This window comes from Danio rerio, chromosome 24 (genome assembly GCF_052040795.2).
Source record: "Danio rerio strain M-AB ecotype USA chromosome 24, GRCz13ab, whole genome shotgun sequence".
Classification (NCBI taxonomy): Eukaryota; Metazoa; Chordata; class Actinopteri; order Cypriniformes; family Danionidae; genus Danio; species Danio rerio.
Genome location: NC_141044.1, coordinates 20,512,501 through 20,530,013, shown reverse-complemented (window position 1 = coordinate 20,530,013; position 17,513 = coordinate 20,512,501). Strand labels below are relative to the sequence as shown.

General features: G+C 34.7%; 1 protein-coding gene and 2 long non-coding RNA genes across 4 annotated transcripts in view; all 3 read left to right on the top strand.

Annotated features, from left to right (window-relative positions):
- cntnap2a (contactin associated protein 2a) overlaps window positions 1-1,930 on the top strand; it is a 743,992-nt gene extending 742,062 nt beyond the window's left edge. The window contains exons 24-25 of one of the 2 annotated variants that reach the window (XM_087308738.1): window positions 957-1,028; window positions 1,115-1,930. In XM_087308738.1, the coding sequence (XP_087164864.1) occupies window positions 957-1,028; window positions 1,115-1,314 (272 nt within the window). In that variant the 3' untranslated portion in view covers window positions 1,315-1,930. 2 annotated transcript variants of the gene reach the window in all.
- Window positions 1,931-9,037: 7,107 nt separating this feature from the next.
- si:dkey-117j14.8 lies at window positions 9,038-14,097 on the top strand. The gene is given in 2 exon segments (NR_203065.1): window positions 9,038-9,160; window positions 12,498-14,097. It is a non-coding gene; the product is annotated as a si:dkey-117j14.8 (long non-coding RNA).
- Window positions 14,098-16,697: 2,600 nt separating this feature from the next.
- The window catches only part of LOC137489229 (uncharacterized), a 2,670-nt gene continuing 1,854 nt past the window's right edge, over window positions 16,698-17,513 (top strand). Inside the window, 1 exon segment of the long non-coding RNA NR_203064.1 lies at window positions 16,698-16,761. This is a non-coding gene — a long non-coding RNA (uncharacterized LOC137489229).

Sequence of the window (17,513 nt, the reverse complement as noted above, 5' to 3'; positions counted from 1 at the left end):
CAAATAAAATGAATAATGACTTTGAAGAGAAGTAAATTGTAGGTGCAATTTGCCGGTTGTCTAGCAGGTGCCCTCATAACTCTGTCTCCTTACGATGCACTTAAGGCTTTACGATTACTCCAGAGCACTCGTAGATCCACGAAGATTTTCAAGTGCTACTTAAGTTACGATGCTTTTGGGAAACAGACCGTAATATTAAGATCAGTCGTACGATCATTTCTACGAACTTCTTAGGCTTACGATGCTTTTGGGAAACGCAGCCCTGTTCAGTGCAAATGTGCCATAAAAAATGATTCAGAACCAGAGATTTGTGTTAAAAGACAACACTGTATGGAACTACACTGTAAAAAATATTTGTTTATTACCAGTTTCCGTATTTAGTGTTTTGCCTATATTTACGATTGAGAATTTCATAATGGGACCTTAATCTCTGCTCTGTCGACTTTTGATGTTGTTAAATTTACAGTTTAACAAAGTGACTTTTATTGACATTTTACTTGTTTGAAATAAAATAATGTTTAAGAGATATTTTATGGAGAAATGAGTGTGTAAAACAACAGAAACTGTACTGGCAGCTTATTACAATTTGCAGCATAAAATACAACACCAACCCAGACAATACATCACTTTAAACTATTAAAAATGTTCATAAAAGTCACTTTTTCCAACTTTAAAGGTTAAAAGTTGTCAGAAGAAAGATCAACATCTTTAAAAAAAAATAAAACATAAATCACAAAATATATTATACAACTGTTAATTTACAGATGTTTTTTATCGTGTAAATTTTGAACTAAACTCCGTCTCTGAACCAACACTCAAAATGCCTTTGTGGAGAAGTTAGATCCATAACAGGCATTAAAAGCTTAAACATTAAAAGCTATATTTTCACCACTGTAGGTCTTCACATAGCCTATTTAACAACCTTTGTCAAGTTAAAATGTTGTTATCTCCTATAGGTGCTGATTTCCCCTTCAATGAGGAAAGAGTCATACCAGATGGAGTTAACAGAAATTCAGCTATAATAGGAGGTGAGACTGACACATATTAATATCTAATTCAGATTAACTGTTTTTATGCTGTTGTTTAATCAGTGGGGAATGTGTTCTCCTTGCAGGCATCATTGCGGTGGTGATCTTCACTATTCTGTGCACTCTGGTGTTTCTGATCCGGTACATGTTTCGCCATAAAGGCACATACCACACCAATGAAGCCAAGGGGGGAGAGTCGTCCGAATCAGCCGACGCCGCCATTATTGGCACCGAGGCCAATTTCACAGAGACCATCGACGAAAGCAAGAAGGAATGGTTCATCTAGGGGTGCACAGACTCTTTCAGAATCAGTTTTTTTTCAGTATCAGAACTAATGTTTTGGGATCAAGCTCATCACCGGTTTGAGAAACTGTACTGTACATAGTGACCGGCTTGTCTCTTTCTATTGTGTTTTGGCAGAAGTCTTTTAAGTGTGTAATATCTGCATCACGTTATTGAATCACGTCACCACGTGTTCCTTTTTTTTTACATGAAATAATAATTTTGCCAAAATCCTTTCTTTTACGAAAAGTCGAATCATGTTCTTCTTGTGTTCTTCTGATTATACAAAAAGTCCTTGTGTGGAAAAAGTTCTAGACAGACTGTAAATGTTCAATTCTCTATATGAATATTTGATTTAACTCACTGCACAATCGACAGATATTTAACTTTACAATGACATTAGATTGTATATGACCGTTATTTCAGCGAGGGGAAGAAAACAAGGCATGCACCAAGAATTATGTCAAATCTACACTGTCTATTTGTAGCCTTTTGCACAGCTATGCTAATCTATTTCTCGTGGAAGCCTTCGGTTTATTGTTTTCTTTGCCAAACACCTCTCGCTCTTAAGCATTTGTTTTGCTGAAGGCATGTATCATGGCATAAAGATGTTATTTTGACATTGTTTTGTCTGTGATTCATTCGTGCAGGCTGTGAGAAAGCATTGGCATATGACACCCAAACGTATTATCAGCGTTTGTTATTGTAGATGAAGGTGAGACCACTGAAAACCCATTCAATGATATAATTCAAGGTGCCTTTTTGGATTCAGTAGCTGTCTATGTGCATTAAAAAAAGGTAAATGCAGAATCCCTATAAATGAAATGGCAATTTACATTTTTGAGATATATTTGTCTGAGCAGAAAGTATCAAAAGCCAGTTTTTGTAATCAAATAAAACATTAAATAAAAGGTCAACTTTTTATCTTGCGATATTTCACAATTCTATTTGATTTCTGATTTAATTTCTCATAGTTTTCTAGTGTTGGGTTGCAGCTGGGACGGCAACTGCTGCGTAAAACATATGCTGGATAAGTTCCGCTGTGGTGACCCCTGATCAATAAAGAAACTAAGCCGAAAAGAAAATGAATTAATTTTTCATCATGTACATTTTATTAATATATATGCTTACACTTTATTTTGATGGTCCACTGGAGTATTAGTAGACTGTCTGCTTAATATCTGTTAATACTGCTGCTAAACACGTTTAACTGACTATAAGAAACTTTGTATGTACGTTAGCTTACAACCCCAACCTAACAGTCTACTTATAATCTATTGAGCATTAGTTGGCATGTAGATACAATGTAACTTAATTCAACAAACCAGACCATTACAATAAATTGTGACCATATATACTACATAATAATAAACATTAAATAATATTACACATTATAATAGTAAGTTTAGAACCTCTTTAAATTCTCACTTTATATTTTTATATTATATACTGTTAATCAGTTGTTCTACATCTGATAGTCAGAATTGCAAGATATAATAGTTAAAATAATAATAAATAAATTGCAATTTAGTTATCTCTTTCTATTCTGACTTTCCATCCCTTTATTTCTCACAGTTGCCAGTTTATATCTAGCAATTTTGACCCTTTCATCAAAAAATGTATTTCTCATCATTTTAAAGTCATTTCCTGCAGTTCTGACTCTTTTCTCAATCCTTAGTTTTTATCTAGCATAGTGTTTACATTTCAGAATTCTGACTTTTTGGATTTTTTCCTCACTTTTTTCTTCAGATTTGTATTTATTTATTACAGTTGGAAGTTTGTTCTAAAATTCCTTATTTTCTTTCAGATTGTATGAAAATAAATCCTTATATATATACAGTGCTCAGCATATATAAGTACACCCCTCTCAAATCTATCTTTTAAATTCATATTTTTAATAGGAAGCTATATATTATGTTTGTACATATATATATTAGATTGGTCAGTACTGAAGCCAAATCTGGAGCTAATGTAAAAAATAACTAACGATAACGATCCAAAAATATATATGTTAGTATCGTGTTATAGACTTTGGTAATTGCTGGAGTGATATGTTCATAATGGCTGCATTAGAGAACAACAAAAAATAATTTTGAGATAAAAAGTCCCAAAAAATGACCTTTTTTTATTTAACTCTGTGGCAAAAACAAGCTTAGCAAAATTAGATCTGATGGGTTGAGGAAAGCAATGTTATATAAAAGTTTTGAATGAATCGATTTAGTTTGCATACTCTAAAAAAAATTTGATGTCTGCAAAATTGTTGCAAGCAATTCATATGCTGGATTTAAACAAACTAATAAAAATGTATCAATAATCAACTTAATTTGTTTGTTTAAATTCAGCCTAAATAAATTGTTAACAACCACTTACCTTAAAAAATTGAGTAAATACAATGAATCATCTTTCATTCATTTTTCAGTGATTTATTAAGAATATATTGCACTGTACATTTTGTCAATTTGTCAAATTTTGGTGTCAAAATGATTATTTCTCTTTTTTTTGTAAAATATAAATTTACTTTTAAAATAAAATATGCAATAAAACTCAAATTCCATAGATATTATAATTTCACTCAGAGACATGGTACACAGATTGATTTTAGATAACTGATATATACGAATACAATTGAAGTCAGAATTATTAAACCCCCTAAATTATTAGCCCCCCTGTTTATTTTTTTCCACAATTTCTGTTTAACGGAGAGAAGATTTCTGAACATAAAAGCTTTATTAACACATTTCTAATCACTGATTTATTTCATCTGTCCATGATGACAGTAAATAATATTTTACTAGCTATTTTTTAAAATTAAAAACAGCTTTAATTCTATCCAAAATAAAACAAATAAGACTTCTTTCAGAAGAAAAATATTATCAGACATAATGTGAACATTTCCTTGCTCTGTTTAACATCATTTGGGAAATATTTAAAAAAGAAAGTAAATTCATAGCGGGTATGTGTGATAAATATCTAGGTTTAACATTATGGAAAATCTGTCTTAAAGTAAATCCAGGTTTTAGTTAAGAGATGTCTTTGTCTCATCAGCACTGAAAAAAATATTCAAAAATTATTCCTTTTTTTTTAAGTGGTTGTAAACAGTTTATTTGGGCTGAAATTAAACAAACACATTAATTTGGACATTACTAAATTCAAGTTGTTTGTTTAAAATTAACATATATTGTTTGCAACAATTTTGCAGACATCATTTTCTTTCAGTGAGCTCATACCTGAATTTGAAAAACAGGATATGAACCGTTTTTTAATTTAGATAAATTATTCACTTGAAGGCTTTTTGTTTACTGACATATTTGGAAGGGTTTCAGTATTCATAACCACATCTCAGATAAAACTGACATTCAAATTGACCTTTTGAAAGGCATAATGGGGGACTAATTCACAAGAATGTCTTGGTGTTTCACACATTTATATTCTAATATCAAATTCATCATCCCTCATTTCCATAAAGAAATCTGAACATTGTTTTGTATAATTGCAAGGTTAGTCAGTTAACGTTCACAATAAATGAGATATATGAATATATTTTTATGAGGATATTTTGTAGATGACCTAGCCTTTCATCGTGTCCCATCTATACGTGTCTTAGCAGAAGTCTGAATGTTCAAAGTGTTCTGAAGATTTGTGAGTTCAAAAAACTAAAAGATGTATGTGAATGTTCCTCGTAGTGGAGACAGAAAGATCATTTTCATCATTTGACCCCTTTTCATTTTCCCTTTTCAGTATTATTTTGACTTTACGTTCTGTGAGGGTGATTTTTTTATGACAGATCTCTTCTTTGAAATGTTTTATTATTACTACTACTTAGTTTGACATCTCACTTCTGCTGCCTCTCATAATGTAAAGGCCTTTTTATCAATGTAAATATAGATTTTGGCCCACAGAAGTTCAAATCTTTTATTGTTTATGAGTAAATATGCAAGTGAAAGTGTGAACAATATTTACTCATCATCGGTATCTCATATTCTGATCGCATTCTGCTTGTGTATTCAACTTGTTTTAACAGCAGCATGACCACTGTATGTGAAACTGTACATACTGTACTTTAAACTATTGTGCAATATCACAATTGTATTTACTCCTGGGGGCATATTTTTTACCTTTTGTTATGATGTCGACAAGTCAGGAATGAATAGTACAATACTTTTTATATTTAGAGCAACTCAGTTCTCGACTGGCCGTTTGACGTAAGATATTTGTACTGACCTCTTTTCATTCATCTCATCAATGTGTGAGGCCTGACTGCAAAATAAGAGAATTTCTCATCAATGTGGCTATTCTTATGGGAGGGGAATAAAAAGATGTATCTAACTGATGTTTGTCCTGTCGTTTCTTCAGTGGCAACTACATTAACGTTGGGTTGCGATTTAGGTTTTCTTTCTTTCTTTCTTTCTTTCTTTCTTTCTTTCTTTCTTTCTTTCTTTCTTTCTTTCTTTCTTTCTTTCTTTATTTCTTTCTTTCTTTCCTGCTTTTAAAGACACAAAAAGACATATAAATGTATAACTATTTCCAACTTGTATTTATTTATTGATTTTTTGATTTTGTAGTATTTTAGGGTTCCGGAAGTAAAAAAAAAAAAAAGTACAATACAAATATTTAAATTACATTACATTTTTTTGTAGTTTTATCATTTATTTATTTACTTTTGTTTACTATAATAAACCCAGTTATAGTTAACGAAAACCAATTTGTGTATTCATTTCTTTCTGTCTTTCCAGACTCTAAATTGACACTAAAAGACATCTATTAAATGTTTAATAATCTTCAATAAATGTTTCATGAGCAAACTCGTTTATGAAATCAGTTTAGATTTCATGTTTGATCAAAAAATTGACATAATGAGAAGAAACATTGGCAGATCAAGTATAGCGATGTCACTCAAATAAATACGAATACAATACAATTGTCTTGATTTCAAATCAGGCAACATTAGAGAATATCAAAGCAACAATCACAGTTGAACTTCCAGTTCTTTTTAAAATAATTAAATTGTTAAACAAACCTATTCATTCATAAGTAGTAATATTCCCTGATAGCATACAAATATGGACAGTTATGTGGCATTGGTGGTCTTCTTTTGGCCCAGACAAAATGAGCATGAGCCTGAAGTGGCCCGCCTGTGCAATCGCAAAAGGGGGCCAAAGATTCCAATTCATGTATGGACCATTTAAAGCAAAGATTTGACACTCATGGCAAAATGTATTCTGAATGTGAGACTAAAGTGGCCCATGTAGAAAATGGTCAATTTGGCCCAAATGATGAAAATGTGGCATAGTCAATTAAAGGTAATCTCGGTCTAAACCCAAAGGCTCACATGTGTACATGTAGATGCAAATGTGGCCCAGTTAGTATAAAACATGTGGGCCACTTTTGGCAAATATTCAAGTGGTGCTCGCTGCAGAGCCATTTGGGCGAGCTGAGCTCCAGCGAGGGGGAGCTTGAGCTTGAGCTCCACCTTTTTTTGCACTTCTTCTACGAGTGATGTCACTGGGGGTAGGGTTAGGGGTTGGTGTACGCATTAAAACAGCTTACAGGAGGCAGAACGAGAGCTCATGCTCCCCCTCGCTGGAGCTCAGCTCTGCTCAAATGGCTCTGCAGCGAGCACCCTCTCCAAATATTTGGCACAGTAAGCTCTTTCTAATGTGGCTGTGAGCCTAAAGTAGCCCAGATGTGATATGGCAAATGTGGCCTAGTTATCTTAAGACATATATGGGCCACATTTGGCAAATATTCGCCACAGTAAGCTCTGGCTAATGTGGCTGTGAGCCTAAAGTTTCCCAGAGAAAATATGGCAAATGTGACCCAGTTATGTTGTGGGCCACTTGTGGCAAATATTTGGCACAGTAAACTCTGGCTGTGTGGGTCAAATGTAAGTGTAGTGTGGGCTGAATCTAGACCAAAATAAAAGCAAACTGAGAATAGGGTCAGTTTTTGTGCATTTTGGTTGAATTATGGCTGATATGTATTATTGCTATGGCTTAGTTGTGGCCCAAATCTGGCAAACAGGAGTGTGCTGCCCAAGTGCCATCTTTCTATGTGGAATGTGGGCCAGATGTAAGTGTTTGGTGTGGGCTGGATTTTGATAATTTTGCTATCTTTGTTACTTATAAATTGCCAGGATATCAGGAGAAAAATAGGTACAGGTAATATTTTTAATAATAATAATAATAATAATAATTTTTAAGTAATATTTTGCCTGTTTTATTAGTTTATTTCATTTAGCCACTCATTTAGCCATTTCTTTTGGTTTTGGTCTTATTTACTACAATAAATCTGTTTGTTTTATTATAGTTAACTGAAAATAAATTCAATTTGACACTTCAAATAAAATACCCTTAATCGTTAAACCTTTTTCAAAAATAATAATAGAATGTGTAAAAATCAGACTTGAAGAATTATGTCCAAATCTACCAGGAAACTGAAACTAATACAAAATTCATTCAAAATATATTTAGTCTTATATTGTAGCTATGTGAGGAGTTGATATGCAAAAACCTCTAAGTAGCATCTAAAGGTTTATGTTCTGTTGCTTCACTTTAAAAACAGTAAATGAAAATTATTCATATATATATATATATATATATATATATATATATATATATATATATATATATATATATATATATATATATATATATAAACACTATCTGACAAAAATCTTGTCGCCTAACCAAGATCATTTTGCATCACAAATCGCTTATATGAAAAACAAAGGCCACTAGATTACGCTTACTTTACCAATAGGATCATGTTTTTAATGATTTAATTAGGACAGAAAGGTCTGACTTTGCTTTGACAAAAGTCTTGTCACTTGTCACATAAATAATGTACAGTATAGAATATAAAGTCATGGTGCAGTGGAAAAAGTCCCCTCCATCTTACCCTAGAAATGCTCAGTAATGTTCATTTCTGGTGACTGGGCTGGCCAATCCTGGAGCATCTTGACCTTTTTTGCTTTCTGGAACTTTGATGTGGAGACTGATGTATGAGTAGACACTATCCTGCTGAAGAATTTGCCCTCTTGAGGTTTGTAATGTAATGGGCAGCACAAATGTCTTCCTCGGGCTGTTGATGTTGCCATCCACTCTGCAGATCTCTTGCGTGCCCCATACTGAATGTAACCCCCCAAACCATGATTTTTCCTTCTCCAAACTTGTCTAATTTTGAGAGGGGTCTGGATGCAGACCTGGTGCAGTGCAATCTGAGCTGCATCCATGGATGATGTCACTCGCTCCATGTGAGTGAATTGTGTCTGACATTGCATCGCTGAGTGATGCAATCTCAGCTTGCGTCATAAAGGCTGCATCCTGATACAATTGCTGATTTTTTTTGTGAGAATCTTGGGTCCATGCGGGTTCCAATAGTTTTTCTGCAGTGTTTGTGATGATTTGGATGCAGTTCAACAGATTATTTATCAGAAAAATCCACCTGCCTCTTTTCCAGATGATCAACTAGAAGTCGTTATAATGTTTTGCTCTTACAACTGGGATCGATGACAAGTTTTTGTCAGGTAGGTAGTGCACATATCATGTCAACTGACAGTAGGATCATACTGAAAACATGTTTTATTCATAAATATATTTGTATATTGTTTTAACGCACCCTCTCAAACCTATTCTAGTCAACAGAGGACTCTGAAAACAGTTTGAAAAGCAGCGGTGTTAGTAACCTCTGGAGGTCACTATATCTCCATGTGGACACTAGAGGTCGCTGTAGTTCTTTCAGTTGTGGCGTATGACGCTACACTCGCTCTACGGAACTCTCTTCTGTCTGCAGCGGCGGCGGAGACAAGAGAAAACAGACATCAGCGTCGCGCAGCGCAACCTTACAAACTGGTAAGACTCCAATATGTGTCAGTCACTCTTACTGTACTACATAAACATATTGGTGTTTGTCCAGTGGCACACTACGTCAGGCTGAAGGAATTTCTGTAAAAATAATGTAATTTGTTGCTTTTCACTGTTTACTTTGCATCAATATGCCCCAAATCTTCTCTTCAAGTGCAAGTTTTAATGAATTATTATAATTATAATGTATTGACCCAGTTCACAGTGATTCAAATGAAGAAGTGGGATTTATTTGACCATTTTCTTTGTCTTGATTACTTTGGAATCATGAAAGGTCTGTTTTACATTAGCCTCAGTGTGAATATTTTAAAACATTATTTCCCTTTCGGTGTTTTTTATTATTATTTGTTGATGTGTCAGGCGTGAATAGTCAGATTTCTTTATGTACAATCTTATCATATTTCCCTCTTTGAAATGGTTTTGTGCATTAAAATATTTGTATTTGTTTTTAGTCAGCGTGGATGGATAAATAAATAAGACCATTTTAAAACAAAAAATGCACATCAAGAAGGTCGCTGGTTCGAGTCTCGGCTGGGTTAGTTGGCATTTCTGTGTAGAGTTTGCATGCTCTCTCCATGTTGGCGTGAGTTTCCTCCAGGTGCTCCGGTTTCCCCCACAAGTCCAAAGACATGCGGTACAGGTGAGCTAAATTATCCAATAGTATCTGGATGCAGCCTTTATGATGCAAGCTGAGATTGTATCACTCACTATGTGTGAATAGGAGTGTATAGATGTTTCCCAGTGATGGGTTGCAGCTGGAAGGGCATCCGCTGTGTAAAACATATATTGGATAAGTTGTCAGTTCATTCTGTTGTGGCAACCCCAGATTAATAAAGGGAATAAGCCGAAAATAAAATGATTGAATGAATGATTGGGGAGATTTTGTAAGAGTATGTATAATAATAATAAATGAATTGATAGCAGGCGACGCAGTGGCGCAGTAAGTACTGCTGTTTTCTCAAAGCAAGAAGGTCACTGGTTCGAGCCTTGGTTGGGTCAGTTGGCATTTCTGTGTGGAGTTTGCATGTTTTCAATGTGTTCGCATGGGTTTCCTCCGGGTGCCCTGGTTTCCCCCACAGTCCAAAGACATGCGGTACAGGTGAATTGGATAGGCTAAATTGTCTGTAATGTATGAGTGTGAATGAGTGTGTATGGATGAGTTTCCCAGAGATGAGTTGCAGCTGGAAGGGCATCTGCTGTGTAAAACATTTGCTGGATAAGTTGGTGGTTAATTCCGCTGTGGCGACGCCAGATTAAGAGATTAGGCCGAAAAGAGAATGAATGAAAGAATGAATGAATGAATGAATTGTAAGCAAAAAATATTACAATAGAGAAGCAAAACCGTAAACATAAACAGTACTTTGTGGTTTTCAGTCTACACTACCTGACAAAAGTCTTGTCGTCGATCTCAGTTGTAAGAGCAACAAATAATAACTTGACTTCTACTTGATCATTTGGAAAAGTGGCATAAGGTAGTTTTTTCAGATGAATCACCTGGGCCCGTTTTTTTCAAAAGGTTTAATTCAGATAAAATTGATCTGGATTTAGTCATCCTGTTTTTGCGATCCGTGATCACTTAATCCAGCTTACTTTTTGAGCCAGTTTTTCAAAGCAACATTGAAATGGATCAATCTGATCCGCATAGGAAATTTTCAGGATCACTAAATCTGGATTACCAGTGCTCAATCACAATGAAGATGGATAGACAGGCCTAAGGCCTATGTAAAGAGCAACAAGTAGAATAGCCAGTGTGGGGTAAATATAACTTTATTTTTATTTGAAATGAAAACACACACATTTAAAAAATAATAATAATATAAAAACAATAAAAACCCCACCCCATCCTCTTCCAGCAGTCCGCTCATCTGAGACCTACAACACAAAAACTGTACATTGAGGTATTTATAATAAGTTTCAAATATAGATGTAAATAAATTATGAAAAAAAAATTGTAAAAAAAAATTGATGAATTGAAGAATATTGAACTCTGGGAGTCCTGCATTCTGAATGACCTTATTAATAAGCTATTTGAGTCATTGCAGAGGTGAATGGATGCAGTCCTACAAGGTCATGGGAGTCATACACAATATCTGTTCTTTCTCCACTGCACCATGACTTTATATTCTATACTGTACATTATTTATTTAACAAGTGACAAGATGTTTGTCTTAGCAAAGTCAGACCTTACTGTCCTAATTGAATAATTAAAAATCAAGGCATGATCATATTTTATTTTGGTAAAATAAGTCCTTCATACCTTTCATATTAGCCACTTCTGACACTGAATGATCAACTAGAAGTCAAGTTATTATCCATTGCTCCTAAAACTAGGATAGGCGACAAGACTTTTGTCAGATAATGTAGAGTTTAACAGTATTCTGGTACAGAAAGTGAACAATAAAATGTGAAGTATCACTTTATAGTGTTCATTGTTTTAATATATCAGTAAAATTATTCTTCATTAAAGTTACAACTGTTCTTTTTTGTACCTATATGCTTTGAACTCTCTTGAATTGCCTTTAAAACACATGTAAATGATCAAGTTTCACTCTGTTATGGTTATACTTTGCAATGACTCCTCTAATCTCATGTATTCTGAACTGTTAAGCTGATCAACTATAATCCAAACTCAACATTGCATATCCTACGATGTCACTGACCCTCATATTACGATATCGATGCTGAAATTATATATTGTGCAGCGCTAAAATAAACCATCTGCTGTACGTCAGGGTAACCTATTCAAATTTTGTTTTAGTGTAACTCATTGATTCAGTCAACAGAGATTTAATGCAAAAGTAAAGAAAATGACTCACTTTATTGTCTTTTTACACTTTGTAAACATTTTTACATGTGTTATCTTAAGTTTGAACAATTTGTTTAGTCTTTTTTCATTTTTGGTTTAGTGAAAATTAAACCCATTATTTCACCACAACAAGTAATACAGTGACCAGACAGAACTGTATTACAATTGGTTGATAATAATTTGCCATAAATAGCCTCTGACCCTAATGAATGCGTGTTTTCAGGTCAGAGAGTCCAGCCTTGAACTAATACGGTTAAAGGTGACAAACAGTTTAGAAGGCACAATCTGTTTTCAGCGTAATAATCATCATTACTACTATAAGAGACTAGATGGAAAGTTAATACAAAGCATGTAATGTGATGTTGTGAGCCAGTCAGTGTCCTCTTCAACTATTAAATGTGTCACTATAAGCTGGGCTGATTCTGACACTTGTTTATTTCCCCTGCAGTAAAATTGCAAAAATAAAAACTGTTATAGTAATTTGTTACTATACGGTTTCTGTTATTTGCTCTCTTTCAGATATCCTGTGGTGTGAGGCTGCAGTAACCCTGGAATCAGCTTGATTTGTTTCAAATTAAACACAAGAAATTTGTTCAACTAATGCATAATGCCACGATCTGCTGAACTTCCAGAGGAGTTCAAAGAACAGATTGTTATGTACCATAAGGCAGGTAAGGGATACAAATCTATATCAAAGATCACTGGACTGCACCAATCTACAATCAGATCCATAATCCGCAAATGGAAAATGCTTGGAACCGTGATGAATCGTCCCAGGAGTGGTCGACCGACTAAAATCTCTCCGAAGATGCAACGTAAAATCATAAAGGAAGTCGCAAAAAAACCTGAGATAACGTTGGAAGAGCTGCAGACTTGTCTTGCTATAGCAAAAGTCAATGTTCACAAATCTACGATCAGGAGGAGATTGGACCAAATCAAACTTCGAGAGATGGTAGCAAAGCGAAGGAACAAGAAATCAAATGCTCATCTTCGATTTGAGAAACACGCTCAAGTTTTTGAAGGAAGTTGTGTAAAGACAGAAGTAGCAGAAGTGGAGGTTTCTGTTTAAAACAAATAGGTTTACAACAATTCACACTACAAACACAATGAATTCTTAACTCTTCATGTTGTCCGCATTTTAATCATGAATTTAACTCAATTTAAGGTTCATTTATCAGTGATTTTCTTACAACAACTTGAGGACAGTTTCAGTAGACTGACAACAATATGGTAACAATGGCCACTATGTTGAATTCCAAACATTTATTGCTTGATGATATAACTAACTAATACAAGATGGCTAACAGCGATAGTCATGTGCTGAATGTGCTCACCTTAAAGTCCTGACTGAAATGCCATTGGCGAGAACTGCAAAAACTCCAAAAATGGTCCAGAATGGTCATACAGTACAGACAATCATTACTTTAAGTACATTTTTACCCATTGCTTTTCAGTCTACACTTTATTTTTGTTAAATTAATAATGACACAGTGTGAGATGGCATGTGGTCTTCATTTGAGGTTTATTTAATAGATTTTAAAACCTACCAAGGACCATATAGTTATATTATTCTGTAATATAGAATGTTACTGATACTAAAAAAAGCATGAAACTTTTTCACATGACTGTGTCGGCCACTCTCATATCAGTATCCAGAATGTCGTGAACGTCCTTGTAACTGTTTGCTGAAGCTGTGGATTCAGGGTAATGATGTTCAGTTTCTTTCATTTCACTTCAGAAGACTTCAATAAATTGTTCTACTGAAAAAGTCACCTATTGGATGGCTTGAGGGTGAGCAAATTAACTGAATTGTTTTTTTTTTACGTTCTCTTTATTTCATGCTTGTTTTTTTTTTACTTGTATCTTTTCTGGCACTTTTTTTTTATAATTTGCTGTGTTTAGCATGAATAGTTATTTCTGTATATACTGTATATCAGTAATGTACAAGTCTGCAGTAGAACTTCTGAAATGGTGTACACACATCTGATGATCATAATAAGCCTGTGATCATGAGCTTCAATAAGTGTAGATCTAGGCATTTGTGTTAGTTTGTTTTGGCAAAACTTCACAACTAGTATTCTCATGGCCAACATATTAAAAACAGCTGCAGGTACACCTACATGTGGATTTGTACTGTATAATATTTTTCTTTTCTTGTCTTACTGGATTGTCAGTAACTATGAATGTGATTTTATTGTTTGTCATCATGCGACACATTGATTGTTTAAATGAACTCTAGTCGCACCTGTAAATTGGCAAGGCAAGCAACTGTCTGTCTTAATAGTGCCTGCTCCAGACTTGCCTGAGGACCAAGACGGATCTCAGCCAGATCTGTCTGATAGTGTCAGCACCATACTTGAGTCACATGAAACCATACACTGTTTTAACTTGGAGTGGGCCAGATCTGGGCCTAATATAAATGTTGTTTTCCAGTGTGTGTGTGCTGGTTTTGGGCAGAGGACCCTGGCGTATAGTGGACCAGAACATATGCCAGATACAGAGGTTGGACCAATTTAGTGTTGGTCAATTTAGAGGTTTCATAGCTTAATTTGACCAGCCTCTTAGCTGATCTTCAGTGATTGCACATTCCAACAGTAAGAGCAGAGTGTGAAGGTTTAACTAGCACAGTTAAATAGTTACTATTACTATTAGCTTAGTAATAGCACAGATTTGCTTAAATATTGCAATGCACACAACATTATGGGTGAAATATCAGAGTTCAAAAGAGGACAAATTGTTGGTGGCCATCTCGCTGGCATCTGTGGCCAAGACAGCAAGTCTTTGTGATGTATCAAGAGCCACGATATGCAGGCTAATGTCAGCATATCACCAAGAATCACCACATCCAACAGGAGTAACTGTCGACACAAGAGGGAGCTGTCTGAAAAGGATGCCTGTGTGCTAATCTGGATTGTACCCAAAAAACATAAAACCATAACTGTTAAACTCACTGCAGAAATAAATGTGCACCTCAACTCTTCTGTTTCCACCAAAACAATTAGTCAGGAGCTCCACACGGTCAGTATACAAGACTGGGCTCCTATAGCCCAACTGTCACTCGTGTCAATGCCAAACGTCAGTTTCAATGGTGCCAGCAGCGAAAATATTAGGCTGTGGACAATGTGAAACATGTATTGTTTTCTTATGAGTCCACATTCACTGTCTATCCCACGTCTGGGAGAGTTACGGTGTGGAGAAGCCCCTAAAAAGTGTATCACCCAGACTTTTGCATGCCCAGAGTGAAGAATGGGGGTGGATCAGTGAGGGATTTGGCTAGGTCCAATACTTGTGCTAGATGGGCGTGTCACTGCCAACTTGGACTTGAACTTTGGTTGTATGCTGAAGGCTGTGCCGTGTATCAGGATGATAACAGCAAGACAAGTTGATCATCTCCCATGGCCTGTACAGTCACCAGATTTAAATATAATTAAACCACTTTGGGGTGTTTTAGAGGAGTGAGTCAGGAAATGTTTTCTCCACCAGCATCACGTAGTGACCTGGCCAATATTCTGCAAGAATAGTGGCTCAAAATCTCTCTGGCCACTGTGCAGGACATGTATCTATCAATATGAATGGATGCTGTATTGGCCCAAAAATAATGAATTATTGTGGTCTAAAACCAGCGTTTCAGTTTCATTGTCCAACCTCCAAAGAATTTGCTGTCTGGGTATGTTTTTTTTAAAAGGAAAGTTATTCCAATTCTGAATTTGAAAACGTATGGACAGATTTTCGAGCATGTGTGGTTAGATTTCTTGGAATCAGGATGGACTTTTAAAGTACATATTCAGAAAATCGCAGATAATTGCATGTAAATGTAATGAGGTGTTTATTAGGAGCTTAATGGGGAGTATTTCATTACTTTCTTATAAAAAAAAATGTTACAGCTCAGCAGCTAAAACACAACTTTTCAAAATCTAGGCAATCAATCAAAGACAATTAGAATATGTTGCTGAGCAGTAAGATCATTGCCAACAACAGAAATACAAAGGGATGTGGATTGATTGCCTCCAAGATTTAGAGGACTTATTTATATGCATGTAGTGCATATGCACATATATAAAAAAGCATAATAAAGAAACAAATATGTTAACAAATACAGCAGTACAGCATATAAAGAATAAAAGAGCTCAATACAAATATTCACAGATGGTACAAAAGATCCTGAATCCAATTAAGCAGCACCAGTATACGTTTCAATGTAAGAATATCAAAAAGAGGGTCAAATCAGACTTTTGTTTTCACCATAGAGATTGTATGTTCCTAGATGCAGAAAGAATGTGTATTGAACATTGTTAAATCAGTGTCTAAATAGAATAGGAAAGCATAAAACGTGAGCTTGCGTTTATTGTGAAAATGTAGACAAGCAGAAACAATAGAGCATGACAGAGATTTCAATTAATCAAGTTATATATTTGGTGTAAACCACTTGTCACTGCAGGTCCTGTTAAGAATTGGCCGAAACTAGTATATCAATTAATTTGTTGTTTAAATTGGTAAAAATTGATCAAAAGAATTTTAAAATCGTTAAATTGAAACATGAAATAAGTCGTTTGTATTAATAATAGTTTTTTTTCTCTCCTCCCTCCTGGTAGTCTCCTTCGTCTTTTGAAATCCTTGATTTCATGCTGTTTCAACCATGTGCTCCACACTAGGTGGCGGGAATGCACCATTTATGTAGGTTTGCAAACCGTTATTAACCCCAAAAGAAGAAGGATCTCCAGTCAGGCTGAAGTAACACCACAGACCTAAACTTATTATAGCTGGACCTCTGAGACGAGCACAGGTCAGATTCAACAGCCCATCTTTATGTACCTATCGGCTATTTCGTTTTTCCATATAACTGAGGGAAATATGTTTATCAGTTTATTTCGTTAAGTCGCGTGTTGGGTTTTTACATTTGTCAGCCATTAATTATACACATGCTAAGTAATTAATTTTCAGCAGGTGAATAATGGGTGATTTAGGTTAATTTGTATTCATCTTACAATGCCATTGCTTTATTTGGCATTGTTTTAATTGTTTAATGTATTCCTCCGCGTCTGTTGAAATGAATATGTTAAATAGATGCTAGCTTGCATTGCTAGATGTTAGCTTTGCTGATATTTTGAGAGTGTAACAAATCATAAAACTGCTTGCTGTACCAAATGGTTGATGTTGACTGTTTTAAATAATAGTTTACACACTAGGCATTGTTGGTTTACAAAAAATCAAACAAACACAATCATGTTAAATGAGAATCTGAAATATTTTATGGCATACTTCAAAAAATAAAGATGATTTAAGTTAGTATTCAAAAATGTTTTATTTTGATTGTTTTACATAAATTGGTCTTATGATTCATATATCCAGATCTTTCAAAGTATATGTATTAATTACGATACTTTTTACCATAAACCGACTTATCAAACATTTGGTAGAGGTTGATATTTTAGAAATCATGGGGTGTGTTGAAAAAAAAAAAAGTGTGTTAACGTGCAACATTAGGGGTTAAGAAATGCAATCCATTTTTTCTTTCTTGCTGGGGTGGTTAAAGGG